Consider the following 18301-nt stretch of genomic DNA (forward strand, 5'->3'; position numbering starts at 1 on the left):
ACTGTCTTAGACCATTTGGGCTGCTCTAATAGAATACCATAGACTAGGTGGCCCAGAAACAATGAACATTTATTTCTCACAGTTCTGGAGGCTGAGAAGTCCAAGATCAAGTTGCCAGTAAAATCAGTGTCTGATGAAGACCTGCTTCCTGGTTCATGGACAGTAGTCTTCTTTCTTCATCTTCACATGATGGAAGGGACAGGGAGCTCTCAGGGGTCTCTTTTATAAGGCACTAATACCATTCACAAGGATTCCAGCTTCATCACCTATTCACCTCCCAAAGACCCCACCTCCTAATACCATCATACTGGTAATTAGGTTCACAACATATGAATGGGGACGAAGGATGCAAACATTGAATAGAAAGCAGAGAGTATAAGGCAGTTTACAAAAAGTAGTACAGAAAGATTTTAGCATCTACAGTTCCTAGTTAGTTAATTAACAGGAAGAATGGAAAAACTGAAACTTTGGTTAACTCCCATGCTATCTGGCTATCCTGCTTTTACCTCACAGATTATGGGATTATGTGAGATATCTAACAGTTTGGAGGAAATGCTATCTCAATGCAAAATGATTGCGAAATAGAGCATCTCATCAAAATAGAGCACTCATAAAGCCCGAGGCCATCAGAATCTCCTGGGATGCGTCCTGAAATGCAGATTCCAGGACTCCAACCCAGCTCTACTTAATCAGAATCAGAAGCATGAGCCCAGAGAAATCTGTATTTTGAATAAATTCTCTATGTGGCTCTTATGCCCATCAAAGTTTGAGAACCCCTGCCAAAACCCCAAATCAGGAGCCAGCCCAGTGAGTCTTGAATTTTCCCATCCTTCAAGAAAACAAAAAGTTCACAGAAAAGAAAGTGTGATAGCTTTGTGGAGTTCTCTCACACTCCTGGAGAACTGTGTGTACATGAGCTGTAATCAGACCCATAAGGAGAAAGCTGTGACAGGAAAGGTTTTCACTCAGCCCACAGAGCTAGTTGAATGAGATCAATAATCTTTGCCAAAACCTAATCATGCAGAGCCGCCATGAATAACTTTAATATTTTAAAGCCCCCACAGCACAGCCAGGATCTCCAGCCAACTCAAGAGAGCCTTTCCAATGTCAGTGCCACCTTTTGTTTAAAATTGCTGCCTGTCAGGGCGCCCTTCCAAATCAAAAACATCATTTAAAGAATGCTATAGAAATTCTAATACCAGAATATGCATTGCGCCAGTTTGGACAAAATTTCCAGTGGAAGGAATCTCCTAAAACATTTTTATGACAACATCTATTTAAGCTTGACCAAAAACAAGGTTTCAAGGAAATTTTCTTATTTGATATTTGGATACAATATAAATTCCGTAAGAAAAACTAGATGTATGAAAAGGCAAATTATAATATTACTATTTTTGGTGATACCTTCTTTTTAGTTAAAAAAATAGTTATATTAAAAGCAGCCATTCTACATCATGAAATTCGCCAATTGCCCTCTGCTAATTTTGAGAAATATTATCGTATTCATGTTCTCAAGAATTTTGACCTATTAGGGAATCCTGAAGAATAATTAACACCTACAAAACTGTCCTATTCAACATTATTTCTTCATTATCTAGTTCATAAATTCACCCGGCAAGCTTTTGTTGGTTTGCCTTGTTCTGTTCTGCTGGTCAGGCTGCCAATGGCTTAGTCTCACTCCCAGATTCTTGTTTCACGGGTCTGAGGTGAGGCTCAGGCGACTACAATGTGCAGCCAGGGTTGAGATGTCCATTTACAGCCAATGCAATAGGTTTTCCCCAAGATATTAGCAGAGAAGAAATTTTCACTGATATAGGTGCCTTACATTCATAATTCAAGAGTTTCTAAATTAAAAGGATTTTCAGCCTCTAATTCTGTTATGCAAACAAGCCAACTGTTCTTTGCATCCCATAGTTATGTGATCTAAGTCTCCAGGAGTCGCTGAGCCTAATTCTTTCAGAGTCTACTAGGGTAACTCCAACGTCTGAGTATAAAGAGTGTTATTTCTGAGGACCTCTCTAAGTTGGGGCAGGTTACACACGCAGCTTTGATTATGCGTGTTAAGGCATAGAACTATTGATCTCATCTCTTTGCTCAAGATTTGCCCTGCCTGGCATCTGTCCCTACCCTCCCCGCTCCCCACTGAAATACTCTTTTCTCTCATCTGATCGAACTGCGTTCAGGTCTCTCCAGTGGCACTTCTCTCAGAAACGACTTCTGACATTCAGAGTGATTCTCTAGTAAAACTTTCAAATGAAGCATAAACTGGGGGGCCCCTCACTTGCATGTGTCCCTTCTAAGCCAGTGGATAGGGTCCTAGCAGTGTTTTCACATGGTTGGGTTTGTCAAATAAGATGTGCAGAAGTAAGATATTGTTTCAGACTCTCTACTTCAACTACCCTTGGATTAAAATTCCTCTTGTATCAGGTAGCATGGGAGTGACCACGAGCACTTTTGGGAATCAGGGGAAAGCGACATCAAGTTTGGAACACATTTGGTTGGTTTAATGGAATAATATATTTATGTGATTGTTAGTACAGGAATAGTGTATCAATCAGAATTTGGGCATAGAAAGAGAACCAGTAGGAAATATTAACATAATGGAGAGAGAGAGAGAGAAAGAGAGAAATAGGCAAATGTCTATAGATAAAGGGAAAGTCAGGAGCAAGTTGGAACAGCCAAAGCTTTCTGAAAAGCAGGAATTTGCCCCCAACCCCTACCCTTGGGAAAGCCTAAGCCCAGTTTTGAGACCATTCAACTGATTAAGTTAGGCATATGCAGGATAATAACCCCAACTTAATGTCATCTGATTAGGGCTTTTACTTGTGCAGAATCCCTTCACAGAGCAGCTGTGAGTACTGTAGTTCAGCCTTGTGAGACTGCACGTCCAACAACTACCTCTCAATTGGTTTCTGGGAACGTACCTACCATCCACTGTATCCAATCGTCCAGCCCCTGTTGGAAGGCTGACAACCAGAATTAATTTATTCAGCAGTATGCGCATATCCTTAATGTACCCAGGACCAAAGTAAGAGGACTTAGAGAAGAAACAACATTAAACATTTGAAACCAGACACTAGTTTACGGAAATTCTTTCGATTACGACAGGGTAAAAAATTTGAGTAGAAATTTCAGTTCCCATCAGAGCTGAATCAAAATGGAGGGTTGAAGTAATGCAGCATATACAATATAAAAGCACTATGTGGTTTTTCTTTTTCTCTTTTTTTGCTGGGAACGTGGTCAGAGTTTTATCAAATACATTACTTCACCTGTAGCTTGGAAAAACAATTTTGTAACACCTCAAAAAAAAAAAAAAAAAGAAATTCTTCTATAGGTGCTGGTAGACTGCACATTGGGATGTGTAGAAAATATACCTTATTTTGTCATTTTTAAATTTATTTGTTAAAGGAGTGCCTGGGTGGCTCAGTCAGTTAAACATCTGCCTTTGGCTCACGTCTTGATCCCAGGGTCCTGGAATCAAGCCCCACACTGGGTTCCCTACTCCACAGGGAGTCTGTTTCTCCCTCTGCCCCTCCCCATACTTGTGCTTTTTCATGTTTTCTTGCACTCTCAATCTCTATCCCTCAAATAACTAAAATCTTTTTTAAAAACAATAAATAAATAAATATATAAATAAATGCATACATACATAAATAAGTAAATAAAAATAAAATTTGTTAAAGAATTAGAGTAAAATACAAGCCAAATGAATGGGAATATGAAACTGTAGAGGCCGAGAAAATTAAGGCCATTCCACCTTAAGTTCAGCGTTAGCACAAGTTCAGCCATCTCAGGCCCCTGTGAATTAGAGCTGAACTTTACCTTACTTCAGTTAAGCCCCATATTAGAATGAGAACAGAGCTGAAGCCAGTGGCAGGAGCCCCATATCAGAATGAGAACAGAGCTTAATGCCCTTGAAAGCCCCATATCAGAATGTAAACAGAACTTGAGAAATTCCTCCACCCTTTCTGAAGGTCCCCTAGACCAGCCCATTTTTATAAACTAAGCTGGAACCCACCTTGGGGTCTAAGTCCCTGCTCCTCTGTGTCGGGTATACTTGGACCCAAGCTCGAGCTTGTTAATAAACCCTTGTGTACTTGCATCTGTGTCGGCTCCTTGGTGGTTTCTCGGATTCGCAATCTTGGCCACAACAGAAACAAAGCAAAAATAAGCCAACAGAAAATTGGAAATTTTGAAAGTTGCAAAATGAAACCAACAAATTATTCTGACATCAAGATGGAAATAGGAACAAGAAAATCTTTAGATCATTCCCAAAGCAATAATTTATTAACAGGAAGGGATTGATTTCAAGTTGAAGTAATGAAAAGACTCTCAGGTTATATGGTAATTTAGTTAATGATGAAAATGAAGAGAACTGAATCATATGAACATATTAGAAAAAGATTTGAATTGTTAGCTGATTTGACACAAAATACCAACCTCACCAAACACATCATATGACATTATAAAAATGTCAACAAACTGATTAGTGATTATTACAGATTCAAACTTGTTTATGATTACTCATTATACTTTCATGCACACACATGTGAACTCAAAATAAATGCCCTAACGTATTAGTGCTTGTAGATGAATGAAATTCAAGAGTTTTTTTCATATTTGCTCATAATTCTAAAATGTATACATTATCAATAACAGGTTATATAGTTAGAACTATAAACTATCAAAGAAATTTTTAAAGATTCTATCATGCTGAAGACTGCATTATCTTTCTATTCTCTCCATAAAAAAAATTGCAAAAACCATTGCCATAAAGGGGGGAGATGGTTAATTTATGTGTCCACTTGTTTGGCCATGGTGCCCAGATAGTTGCTCAAGCATATTCTGGACGTTTCTATGAAGGAGTTATTTTGGATGAGATTAACATTTGAGTCAGTGGACTTTGAGCAAAGCGGATTACCCTCCTTCATGTGGGTGAGGCTTGTCTAATCTGTTGAAGGCCTTTGTATAGAACAAAGCCTGACCTTCCTTGAGTGAGTCTGCCAGCGGACTGCCTCTGGACTCAAACTGCACGTGGGTCTTCAGCCTGTCCACCTAGCCTGTACATTTCGGACTTACCAGACGTCCACAACTGCGTGGGCCTATTCTTTAAAATATCTCTTTCTCGGGTTGCCTGGGTGGCTTCAGTCTTCATGCCTTCAGCTCAGGGCATGATCCTGGGGTCCTGGATTGAGTCCCACATCGGGCTCCCTGCAGGGAGCTTACTTCTCCTTCTGCCTGTGTTTCTGTCCCCCTTCCCTCTGTGTCTCTCATGAATAAAAAAATAAAATCTTTAAGACAAAATAAATAAAATACAATATATCTTTCTCCATTTAGATAACTAAGTAGATAAAAAGATAAATAGATGGCAGGTAGACAGACAGCCACATCCTTTGGTTCAGTTTCTCTGGGAAACCCTGACAAATACAAGGGACAATCAAAAAGAAGTGCTAAGTTGTGTCCCCCCACTCCCCCCAAATTCAAATATTGGTGCCCTAACCCCTAGTACCTCAGAATGTGACTGTATTGGAAGACAAGATCCTGAGGGAGGGTACCAAGTTAAAAAACAAGGTCTTTGAGGTATGACCTAGTCCAATCTGACCGGTGTCTTTATAAGAGGAGGTAGGACAGGGACGTCTGAGTGACTTGGTAGTTGATCATCTCTGCCTTAGGCTCAGGTCATGATGCCTTGGTCCTGGGATCGAATCCTGCACTGGGGTCCCTACAAGGACCCTGCTTCTCCCTCTGCCCATGTCTCTGCCTCTCTCTCTGTGTCTCTCATGAATAAAAAAATAAATAAAAATCTTTAAAAATAAAAGAAGAGGTAGTACACACGTAGAGACACCAGGAACCCCTGCACATAGAGCGAAGACATAGGAAGGGGTAGCAAGTAGGCAGTGATCTGCAACCCAGAGAGACAGCATCAGAGGAAGCCACCCTTTGCCAGCACCGTGATCTTGATCTTCCTGCCTCCAGAACTATAAACTGTCAGAAAGCTGAAAGACAATAAACTTCCATGGTTTAAGGCATGGGTCCATGGTATCTTGTGATGGTAGATGCTAGAAAACCAATACAAAGTATATCTGGTAGCTAATAATTAAAAAACAAGCATAATTATCTTGAATTTATGATATTTGCTGTAGATGCCAACTTAAAAAATTGTAATTTCGCACATTTCTTTTTTCACTTTGAATATATTTTCACTTTTCGTACCTGTTTTTTTGTATTATCTTTCTTCAAGAGCCCCACCCTCCAAAGTGAATGCTGCAGACCCACAAAACCCAGTTCTTGCACTGCTGAAACTGTGTCTGCATCTGTCACTGCTCTATTAATATCTGAGACATATTTCAAATTATAATTATGTGAAGTGATGGATATGTTATCTAACCTTAGTCATTACTTTGCAATATACAGATATATCAAATCATTATGTTGTACATCTTAAATTTACACAATGTTATATGTCAACTATATGTCAATAAAGCTGAAAAATTTTTAAGATTTTATTTCTTTGAGAGACAGAGGGAGCATGAGCAGTGGGAGAGGCAGAGGCAGAAGCAGACTCCACACTGAGTGGTGAGACCGATGCAGGGTTCGATCCCAGGACTGCAGGATCATGACCTGAGCCAAAGGCAGATGCTTAACCATGAACCACCAAGGTATCCCAAGCTAAAAAAATATCTGAAGCCTATTTCTACCAGTGTAACCACCCACTGTTATAAAATGATCTGTGTCTAGACCTCCACTGGGCTGTGGAGCACTTTTTATGGACAAGCACTGCTTCTTACCCATATTTGAATCTCCAGGGGCTCACTCAATGCCTGGCACATGTAACTGATGGTCTAGAAACATCTGAAGGATAAAGGAGCAAATATATAACTTGGCACACTAGCAAATACTGAAAAGTAAATTAAGAGTCTGCAAGTCTCTGCAAATATCAATTTTAGCTTTAGAGTTCAAGTTCCAAGCTATTCACATTGTCTATACTCAACGGCGCTGGGGCGGTGGGGGGGGGGGGGGGGGAGATATCCTTAAGAATATTCCAGCTGCTGGATTCTGATCCAAACTTGAAGCAAGTGCAAAGACACCGAGTAGAGTACTTACACATTTAATCCACCAAATAGAATTTTCTGGTTAAGAAACAAAACAACTCAATTTCAACAACCCAAACCAAAACTGTTCTCCCCCAACCACAAAATATCCTTGATATTTTAGGAGTATATTTGGATACCTGTGTAGGTATAAATGATTTAACTATTTGATTATATGTTTGAGTGGACAATGTGAATGTAAAATATAATGCTCAGCACTCTACCAAATATGGACTGCTTCTTGAAAAGGTAAGACATTTAAGTCTGAGATACATGTTTGAAGTCCAAAGTATCTTCTGTGAAGATATGGCTCTGAGTTATAATGAAAGTGACTTCTGTAAAGAATTTTTAAATCATGTTCTCTTACGTATTTCTCCTTATTTTATATTTCCAATTCACTCTTGTATTTTGAGGTAAAAAAAAATATATATTAGGAAAGGGATATATAGAGAGAATATATATTATACATATGTCATATATTATACTATATATAATATAACATATATAATATGTATAATATATATTAGTATATGTAGTATATTATATAATAAATACAGGTTATATATAACACATAGTACAGTATATATAGTATATATAATACATACTATATATACTATACATATATTATACATTAATCATAATGTATTTATAGTATAAAATTAATTATAGTAAAATAAATTAATTATAATATAATAAAATAATTTAGTAAAATAATATAATAAAATATGGTATAAAATATTTATAATGAAATAAAATTATAGTATATAAAATATATAATAAAAGTATATGTATATATAGTACATATATTCTATATAACATGGTATATATAGTATATACTATATATACTATTATATATAGCTCACTAATATTATATATTATATATATATATAGTTCACTATTATTATATATAGTTCACTATATATAGCTGTGATACTATAGCCATCATTCCTGTTGGAACTTCTTCAAATGAAATATGCTTTATCCTTACCAAGAAAATGAAAAACAATATGTTTTCTATTGTTTCAGATATGAGAGGGAATCCTTTGTGCTCAGCGGGCTTTCCTCGAACTGCCTGTCACTTCCCGTTTCTTTCCACCTGTTACTCATCTGAGTTGGAGTATTAGAAACTCCATCCTATTCCAACCCAATGTTCAGTTTATTCATCTTTTTTGAATTACAGACTTACCCAAAAATCTGCTATTTTCTTCCCAGGAAAAAAAGAAAGAAGCCACACACACAAATTGGTACAGCACTTTGCATGCAATTTTTGGGCGTTCCTAGATCTCTTAACACCAACCAAGGTGTCCCATCTGGAGACCTCAGGTAAGGAACTCCTGCCCTGGACCAATCCCTTGACAAAGGCAAGGATGAACTGATAGTGTGGTATGTGTATGAGATGCAAAATCTCTAAAGTATTATATAGTGCACAGGAAGCTTTATCTAAGGCAACATTTTTAAGGCAAAAAAGAATTATTAAAGTGAAAAAAAAGATATTTAGAAACCTAATTCTCAATAACAGTGCCTTTGTTGAATTCTGACTTGAATCAGTGTTACAGAGGGAGATCTGGGAAAATCATGCAAGTCACTATGAGAAAAAATTCATTTTATACCTGGTGTTTTAGCGACATATCTTTTTTCCGAATAGACGGGGGGTTTAAAGAATTCCTCTTGCTGATCATACTGTTTATTTTCAGAGTAAAGTATCAAGTAAATAGATAAATAAGTCACACTTAAAAGAAATTTTACATTTACCAAGATCACCAAGATACAAATATATTAAAAATAGACCTTGTCTTTGATGTTTATTTCACATTATCTAAGTACATTCAGTTATGCAAATTTACATTTTTATGTCACATCTTTGCATTCCTGATATACATACATATAACAGGACAAAGAACACGTTTGCAAGATTCAGCCTGGAAAACCCTGCTCCGGGCAAACAAGATTCTCAGCTGCCTCATTCTTTCTGCAGGTGTACAAATATAATTCCAAATAACTGAAGTAAAACATCAAGATTGGTAAGAGAAAAATGTGACTAAATTTTCATGCCACCTGAGGATATCTGTACTTGATTTTTTCATCAATGGTCTTCTAATTACTGAATTACAAGTCAATAGGTAACATTTCTTTCTTTGGGAGCTCCTTAAACTATTTCAGGAATCTTAGGTATTTGGGGTTCTCCTAATCCACAGGCGGTTGACACTAGCTGCACATCAGTGATGCTTAAATGTTGGCATTCTTGTGCTGTGTATTCACCTAAGATATCTTTTAAAGTGGTAGTCAATATCCTTATTCTTCATTTGTGAATATACCATGCCAGGCTAGAAAATGAGCAATTATTTCTTCAATTAGGCAAAGGAAAAGGACAGGCCAGTTCAATACAGTACTAATTTTAAAGGAAACAATCACATTGAATTAAAGACCTTAACATTTTAGTTATCATGTTATAAAATTCAAAAATACCTAAATCACATTATGATACTAGATGCCTGCATGTTCATTCTGTTCAATGTTGCCCACGAGATCTTTTGTGTCACTAGTTCCTGGACTCGATCTGCTGTTAAAATAGAGAGTGTTTTCAAAAGTGTTCTCTTGAGGTAAGTGCACATGTCTTTTCTTATGAAAGAAATATGCAGCGAGGCCAGCACCCGTTATGATTAGGAGGACCACCATCACCACGACTCCTGCCACGCTGGAAGACGGCTTGAAAGGGTCCATCTTCCTTGGGTCAGCTAGAAATAAATAAAACCATGAGGATAAAGGTGGAGGGAGGCAAAAGGTAGAACACTATGGAGAAGAGTACAACTTTCTTTTTTGGAAGGCTAAAATGTATCAGTGTCCTTTCATGTCCAATATTCATTGACATTTGTCAGATAGAATTGCAGGGCATGAAAACAAGTCCATGTAAAGGATTATTTTCAATATTAAGATTATTATACAGCTGCAGGAATATTTCATCTATCAATGTTTATTTTGTTTTTTAAAGGTTTATTGACTTGAGAGAGAGAGTGAGTGTGAGCGAGAGTAGGGGGGAAAAGGCAGAGAGAATCTCAAACAGACTTTGCACAGAGCACGGAGCCCTGCACAGGGCTCGATCCCACGACTCATGAGATCACAATCCAAACCAAAACCAGGAGTCAGATGCTCAACGAACTGAGCCACCCAGGCACCCCAATTAATCAATGTTTTAAAATATTTACACCTGTTTCAAAACAATTTAAGGCTGTTCACAAATACATCATATGAAGATAAAGAGAATAGTAATTATGATGATTTTTTAAAAAATGCAAGGGAGAAAATTAGGGAAAAGAGAAAACAAGAGTAGTGGGAATCTGAGCTCATGAGTATAACTAGCTAACAAACAGCACCTAGGAGGTTAATAAAGAGGTTGAAGACAAACCATAAATCATACTTTTGAGTTTTTTTAGCTGTCAACAAAATTGGTGAAATAAGATCAGTTACCTGATTCAAGTTGTCTATTAAAAAAAATTTAAGCTATTGCTTTTAAAAAAGGTAAAAAAAAAAACCCCACAAGGATTCCTGAGAGAAATCTCTCTCGGGGTTTTCACAAGGCACCTCTGTAATGCAGCAATACCTTCAATAATATCTATGGTAAAAAACACCAATCCAGTGCTTGCTTTGGCCCCACATATACTAAAAACACCAACCTGACTCTAAGGTCTGCTTTCCTAGAGCATCATTCAAGCAAGACTGATGACGCAATGGCAAAGGCTAAAGTAGCCCAAGCAATTCTACTGAGAGTACAGGGGGTGTATGAAGGGATCATTATGGTTTTTTAAATGAGCAAACCATATTGATATATTACTAACGGAGAACTTAAAATTTCATATTGTTCTTACCTTTTGTTGCAATTAATGTGTGAGTAGGCTCAGCATCAATAACTGTGAAATAAAAAAATAATTAAATACTTACAAAAATCCATAATAATTTCATGCAGATAGTGACTATTATGTGGTTCACAAATACATGGAATCCTCCATATTTGGTTCATGATGGATGGTATGATATATATGGATAGACAACAGATGATACATAAATAGAATCTACGAGACATATATACATATATATGTATCTATCATCTATCTATCCATCTGTCCATCTGTCCATCCATCCATCCATGCATGCTGCATCAGAATCCTAGAGCTATAGGAGTTTAAATACAATGAAATTTCTGAAAATATAATCCACCGAGTTGCATTTGACCCACTGATACTGACCCTCAAAATTTACCCAATCTATCCAAAAATAACGTATTCTAATCTAGCTGTTTTTGAAGCCTAAAGTACCATAAGGCATTGGGATGAAAAGTAAAATAAGATTCTAACGCCGCAACAAAGTGTCTCAAACAGAGTTTTAAAAGCCTGAAGAACTACACACAATTCCAAAATAATAAAATCTACTGAGGATAGACTCTTAATTTATCTAACTCACTTATTTAAATCTATTATCTAATTAATAATTTCATCTTTTGGGAAGGATATTGTGTGAAGTGGAATGGCATAAAAATAGTCTTAACGTCTAGACAGTACCACATCACGGGTATGTAACACTATTAATTCCCCCAATCCCTGTCCTTACATAGTCTGCCACCTAATCTCAGAAGGAGATTTAATTGGTCTTACATGATTTATTCTATACTAAGTTCTGATTCCTCTGCAGAACCCTAATCCCTTCTGGTTTAGTGGAGATGACTATTTTAACCCCTTTTCCTTTTATGCTGTAAGACTTTTAAGCTGGTTCTCCAAACCGCCTGGAACTCCACAGTCTATATGCATGGGCATCCCCTCCCAAATGTACTGATAAACCAAAATCATTACATCAGCTAAGAAGACAGAGTATGCTCACTTGGAGCTGCAGCCAACAGCTGATCACTAGGGCAGATTGGATTTTTCACTTACAAAAGGGGAAAATTTGCAAAAGACCTATAATCGTATTATAATCCCACACATGACCCCCTAATATCTGAAAGAAATGCTGTGAACATGTGTACTGCAAGGAAAATTCTTACTGACTTTTTGGTCTTTTACAAATATATCCTTTGTAGGAAGAACAGTGAATGTTATTCCAAAATCCAGAAGATGCAGACAAAGCCACACAATCATTTCGTTCACCAGAGGGATCTCCTGTGTTCCAGTTGACAAAGGAGACTGGATTGTTGTTTATCCAAAGCCACATTCCTGATGATCAAATAAAGTCAATAAACACAGAAGTTAAAAGTCACTCTAAAATAAATTCAGCCTATTCATGCAAAATTTCTATGCATCTTGTATCATATTATAATCAATAGTTGTTTACAACTAGACTTTTAGTATGCAAGAGCACAATAATAACCAGTTGCTACAGAGAAAACAACAGAAAAGAATATGTTTCTTACATAGCTTTAGTTGAAAATGTATTCCCACTTAGAACAAATAGATATGCTTTATCCTTCCCTAATTTTTTTTTCTGGCAAAAGATAGAAACTATTTTTTCAAGCTTCTTAAACTACCTTAGCTACGGAAAACACTCTTTTAACCAACAACTTTCAAGACAGCATAACATGTGAGTCATTTAAAATTTCAGTTCTTATTTTAAATGAAAATATAAGTTTGAATTTTCAAACTCTTCACAAATCAATCATTATTTAAGGCAAGACTTTCTAGAACAGAAAACTTGTTTTGCACAGAACATTTTGAAATATTTGTTATTAAATTATTGTTCTGCAAAGTCACCTTCAACATTTCTGAACAATCCTATCCAAAAGTTGGTTTTGCTTTGAAGTGGCTCTACTCGATAGGACAGAAAACTTGATTCAGCAGCACTTTCAATGGAAACCAAAGAGGAACCTGTAAAGTATAAAAAAAACAATGTGATGGAACTGCATTTAAGGAACGAAAAATATTTTTATGAGGACAGTATTGATAATAACTAGAGCAACAAAAATCACCCCAACATCTCCACTTAAGGGGAAGGATTTCAAAGAGAGGACATTTGACTTCTCAAAATTTCAGTTTCCCTTCTGAAAATCTGATTTTCAGGGTGTGCCTGGCTGGCTCGGTTGGTTAAGTGGCTGACCCGTGGTTGCAGCTCAGGTCATGACCTCAGGATCGTGAGACTGAGCCCGGCGCTGGGCTCCACGCTGCATATGGAGTCTGCTTAAGATTCTCTCTTAAAAAAAATGTTTTTTTAAGCATAATTTTTGTACAAGCATTGAATGAGTTGTGGCAGGATACGCAAAGACCAGTAGGACAATGTGTCTTTTTTTTTTCTTTCTGAAAACTGTTTTAATGTTTCATAGGCACTTCAAGCTCCACATGTACAAAAGGAAATGCACAACATTTTTGCCTAGAAATCTTATTTCTCTGTAGCTGTTTGCATGTTAGAGAGCAGCAGCATCTTCCCACTTGCTCAAGCCTGAACGTGCGAGTCATTCTTGACTTCCACCTTTTCTGATGCCTGTGCCTAAATTCTGCTGATTTTGCTATTTAAATATTTGTCACATCTGCCTGCTTCTCTCTGTTTCTATTACTTCTACCTTAAGAATGGCCACTAGCAACTCATACTCAAATTATGGCCGTGACTTTTGGGGTAGACATAATCTAAGATGGCTCACTTTGATCCTTGCCTCCTAATATTACACATTTATGTAACATGCCTCCTCTTGAGTGTGGGTTTGGGTATAGTGACAGGTGTGTGAGTGAATTCGTTTATTTGAATATATCTGACACACAATGTTTCATTAGTTTCAGGCATACAACTTAGTGACCTGACAAGTTTACACATTAATTACGCTATGTTCACCACAAGTGTAGTTAGTTCCCATCTGTCCCATCACATCACTATTATAATACCACTGCATTCCTTATGCTCTGCTTTTATTTCCTTTACTTCCTCATTCCATAACTGGAAGTCTGTATCTCTCCCTTCCCCCACTTCACCCACTTTGCCCAAACCTCTACATCCCCTTCCCTTTGGCAACCATCAGTTTGTTCTTTGTATGTAGAGATCTGATTTTGAGTTTTGTTTGTTTATTCTTTTTTATATTCTATTTATGAGTGGACTCATATGGTATTTTTAGGGTTATTTCACTTGCAAAATACCCTCTAGGCTACGCATGTTCTCTCAGAAAAAGCACAAACTTATCCTTTTATGGCTGTGTAATATTCCATGTTTTCCTTATCCATTCATCTACTGATGTACCCTTAGTTGCTTCCATGTCTTAGCTATTATAAATAATGCTGCCATAAACAGTGGGGTGCGTATATCTTTTTGAGATGGTGTTTTTGTTTTCTCTGGGTAAATACCCAATAGTGGAATTATTAGATAATATGATAGTTCTATTTTTAATTTTTGATACATTTCCATACTGTTTTTCATGGTGGCTGTATCAATTTACATTCCCACCAACAGTGCATTAGGGTTGCTTTTTGGCAACACCTTGCCAACACTTACTATTTATTTTCTTTTTTATTTTAGCCATTCTGACAGGTGTGAGGTGATACCTCATTGTGGCTTTGATTTTTATTTCCCCAATAGATAGTGATGTTAAGCATCTTTTCACATGTCTGTTGGCCATTTGGATGTCTTCTTTGGAAAAATGTCTATTCAGGTCATCACAGAGTATGTCCTAACAAGGTTATGTTATCTACACTATACTATCAGGAGATAGATGGATATATTACAAGAGAAAATAAATACAATATGTAATTGACATGTCAAATAAGGAGATTTGTTTTAGGTGGAACTAAAGGGAAACATAGAGAAAACAGAATTTAAGATATTAAGAAGCATAGGATTTCAAGTGGAAAGAATAAAAAATAATTCCAAGAAGAGAAGGAATAAGAGAAGAGACAGAGAGAGGGGAGAATAGAGCTTCTTTAAGAACATGGCATACAGATACATGGATTCCTCCATATCTGTTTTATGATGATATGATACAAACAAATGATGGAACGATAGATCTGACTATTGCGAGGAACTTAGAGTGTTAAGAGATGTCTGTTTGGCTGGACTAATCTGGTTAACAGGTGAAAAAGGCTTGAGTTAGGCCTCATTGTAGATGGAAAGAGATTGGTATTCAGGGTAGTGATAAAGAACACTTAGTTTTTTTTAGGCAGCAGAATTAATTATTAATCCTGTTGTTAGGTATAGGACCGTACAAAGTAAAAAGAGAGAGGAAAACTGAAAGCCTGGTTAGATTACTATGGCATCAACATCTCACATTACATTAGGGTTGACTCAGTGTCAGCATTAGAGTTTATAGTAAAATATATAGCTTTATAATAATAACAACTAATATATTTTAAGCACTTCATGCCAGACATTTCACATTGGGCTTTACAAGTATGATCTCACTAGGAATTTACAACCACCGTTTTAAATGAACACTACTGTTACTCTACTTTATAGATAAGGAATGAAAATTACAGAAGGTAAGTAATTGGTCAAGATCCCAATGATAGTAGTGAGCTGAGTCATAGCATGATCCAGGCATTCTGAATCTCAAATGCTACACTTAACCATGTGCCTGCATCCCATGTTACTGCGTCCTGGTTGATCCTCTTGATGATTGCTTTTATTGTATAATTATATATTCCATTGTTTAATATATTTCAGAGATAATAATCATTTCAAAATATTTGTGACATGCTTTGATAAATGAGAATCATTTATTTTATTTACAGGAAAACATAGTCACCTAAAATTGAAAAAAATGTTTCCCATATTCATTGCAAGTTTTTTCAAAAAAACACTTAGCAACATGAAGGAAAAAAAAATTTTAATTAAAAAATTCCAAAGCAGACTTCGGTGACATCATAAAGAATGGCAGAGTAAGTATCCATCAAAATCCTCTCCTCTACAAAAGTGGTAAGAACCCTGAAAAATTTCAGACCCCTAAAAATTAAGCAACAGTTGTAACAATACAGGAGGTATTTATATAAAAAATATTCAATCTTTGGATGAAGTGTGAGATTCATGGTGTTTAACTTGTTCTAATTTCATTGCCTTATCTTCAGGTTTCTGTTTACCTTAAAAACAATTGGCACCCAAATCACAGTGAAAACCAGCAGCCCAGAAGCCATTGGAATAGTCAGAATGGGGTTGGAGCTTTTTCAAAGTCTCAATTCAAAAATTTTCCATTATTTTATCTCTCTGACAGTTCTGTGGAAAGTCTCACTTGCAGAGCTTGGCTTTGCTTGTCCTAATTCAAAACCCAACAGTGTAAACAGCCTTCTTTCTGAGGGAATTATTCAAAAACTATCAGTGGCAACTGTCTAACATCATAGACACCTGAGGCAGGGATCACAGTTGAGGAAAAGAGGATAACAAAGAATAAAAGCATAAAAGGAAAAATGGGAATAAAATGACCATATTGAGCTCCAAAAAACTTTGATCCATTCTAGGGAATCTAGAAGGCCACAGACATGCACTAGAGTGTGTACACACCCAGGACTACATGCCTGCTTATGAAAAATTTGAGGGATTCCCAAGCTCTCACCCCTGGCTGACCTTGAGAGTCTGCACAAACAGGAAGTGAGGACTAAGACAGAGTTGTAAGCTAGTTGTAAGCTAGCTGAATGGCAGTATTTTCAGGCAGAGTCCCTTAGGAAAATCTGGGAAACATATCGGTTTTAAGAATTTAAGAAATCTGTTCCCAATCATTAGCCAATCATTAGCTGACCACTAAACTAGCTAAGCAGTGACTACAGTGACTACACATGAAAAAGAATACAATCTTTACAGAATTAATGATAGAAAATCACTAAACCAGAAAAAAAAAAAAAAAAGAAAACAGCAACAACAGCATACTCTGGAATGGAAAGAATCTCATCTCCAGAGTTGCCTATATTATTTAAAATGTCTAGTTTTCAACAAAAAATTACAGGAAATGTAAAAAAAAAAAAAAACCCAAGAAATTATGGGCCATACCCAAGGAAAAAAGCAGTCAATATCAACTGTTTCTGAGAAAGCCACACCTTCAGTTTACCAAAGACTGAATCAGCTATGTTAAAGAAATGAAGGAAAATGTGTAAAAAATGAGCAAAAAAGTATGAGATAATGTCTCACCAAATGGAATATTAAGAGAGAGATAGAAATTATTTCTTAAAATTCAGAAGATGAAAATTATAACAATTGAAAGGAAAAATTTACTAGAGTAGCCTAACAGCAGCTTTGGTTAAGCAAAAGAAATAACCGAAAACCATGGAAATAGGTAAATTGAAATTATCCAGTCTGAATGATGGGGGGAAAAAAGAAAAATTTACAGAGCCTCAAAGATTTGTGGGACATAATCAGGTGTATCAAAATATACATAATGGGTGTCTGAGAAGGAGAGGAAAAAGAAAGAAGCAAAAAGAATACTTGAAGAAATAATGGCCAAAAATTCTGAAATTTGATGAAAACCATTAATGCATACATCTAGGAAATTCCACATCTATTTAAGCTCCAAGTGGGATAATTGCAAGGAAATTCATATTGCAAACTGTCAAGATAGAGATTCTTAAAATCAGCAAGAGAGAAGTGACTCATTGTGCAAAAGAGATCCTCAAAAAAAAACTGGCACTGATTCCTCAACAGAAACCATGGAGCCTAGAGGGTGATGCATAAGATACTCAAAAGGCTGAAAGAAAACAATTATTGACCAACAACTTTCTATCCAGCAAAACTATCCTTCAAAAATGAGGGAAAAATTAAGACATTTCCAGATACAAAAAAATGGAGATAAATTATCACATGGAGAGAAATTATCACAAGCAGATTTACTCTACAAGAAATACTAAAGAGAGTTCTTAAGGCTGAAATGAGAGGATACTTGACAGAAACTCAAATCCACATGAAGATATAAAAAGCACTAGTAAAGGCACCTACGTAAGTAAGAATATGACATATTAATTTATTTATCATTTATAACTCATTTTTAAAATTTTACATGACATAAAGACAACTACATAAAGTTAATAATTATAAATCTGTATTGATGGGCATACAATATATAAAATACGTTTGTATGACAATAGTAACACAAAGCATTGTGGAGGGAATAGACTTACATAAGTGCAAAAATTTTATGTATTATTAAAATTACATTTATATTAATCTGAACTAGATTGTTGCATATTCAAGTGGTAATTATCAGCCCCAGGTCAACCATTAAGGAAATAAACTATATATATATATATATATATATATGTATATATATATATATA

At 36.2% G+C, this 18301-nt stretch overlaps 1 protein-coding gene across 1 annotated transcript in view; it reads right to left on the minus strand.

Moving 5' to 3' along the window:
- Positions 1 to 8759: 8759 nt before the first annotated feature.
- The window catches only part of MRC1 (mannose receptor C-type 1), a 94710-nt gene continuing 85168 nt past the window's right edge, over positions 8760 to 18301 (minus strand). The window contains exons 27-30 of the mRNA XM_026015900.2: positions 12827 to 12940; positions 12128 to 12292; positions 10955 to 10996; positions 8760 to 9826 (exon numbers count right to left, since the gene is read on the minus strand). Coding sequence (XP_025871685.2) covers positions 9576 to 9826; positions 10955 to 10996; positions 12128 to 12292; positions 12827 to 12940 — 572 coding nt within the window. The 3' untranslated portion in view covers positions 8760 to 9575. The remainder of the gene's footprint in view (positions 9827 to 10954; positions 10997 to 12127; positions 12293 to 12826; positions 12941 to 18301) is intronic.

Source organism: Vulpes vulpes, chromosome 2 (assembly GCF_048418805.1).
Source record: "Vulpes vulpes isolate BD-2025 chromosome 2, VulVul3, whole genome shotgun sequence".
In the NCBI taxonomy this organism is placed as follows: Eukaryota; Metazoa; Chordata; class Mammalia; order Carnivora; family Canidae; genus Vulpes; species Vulpes vulpes.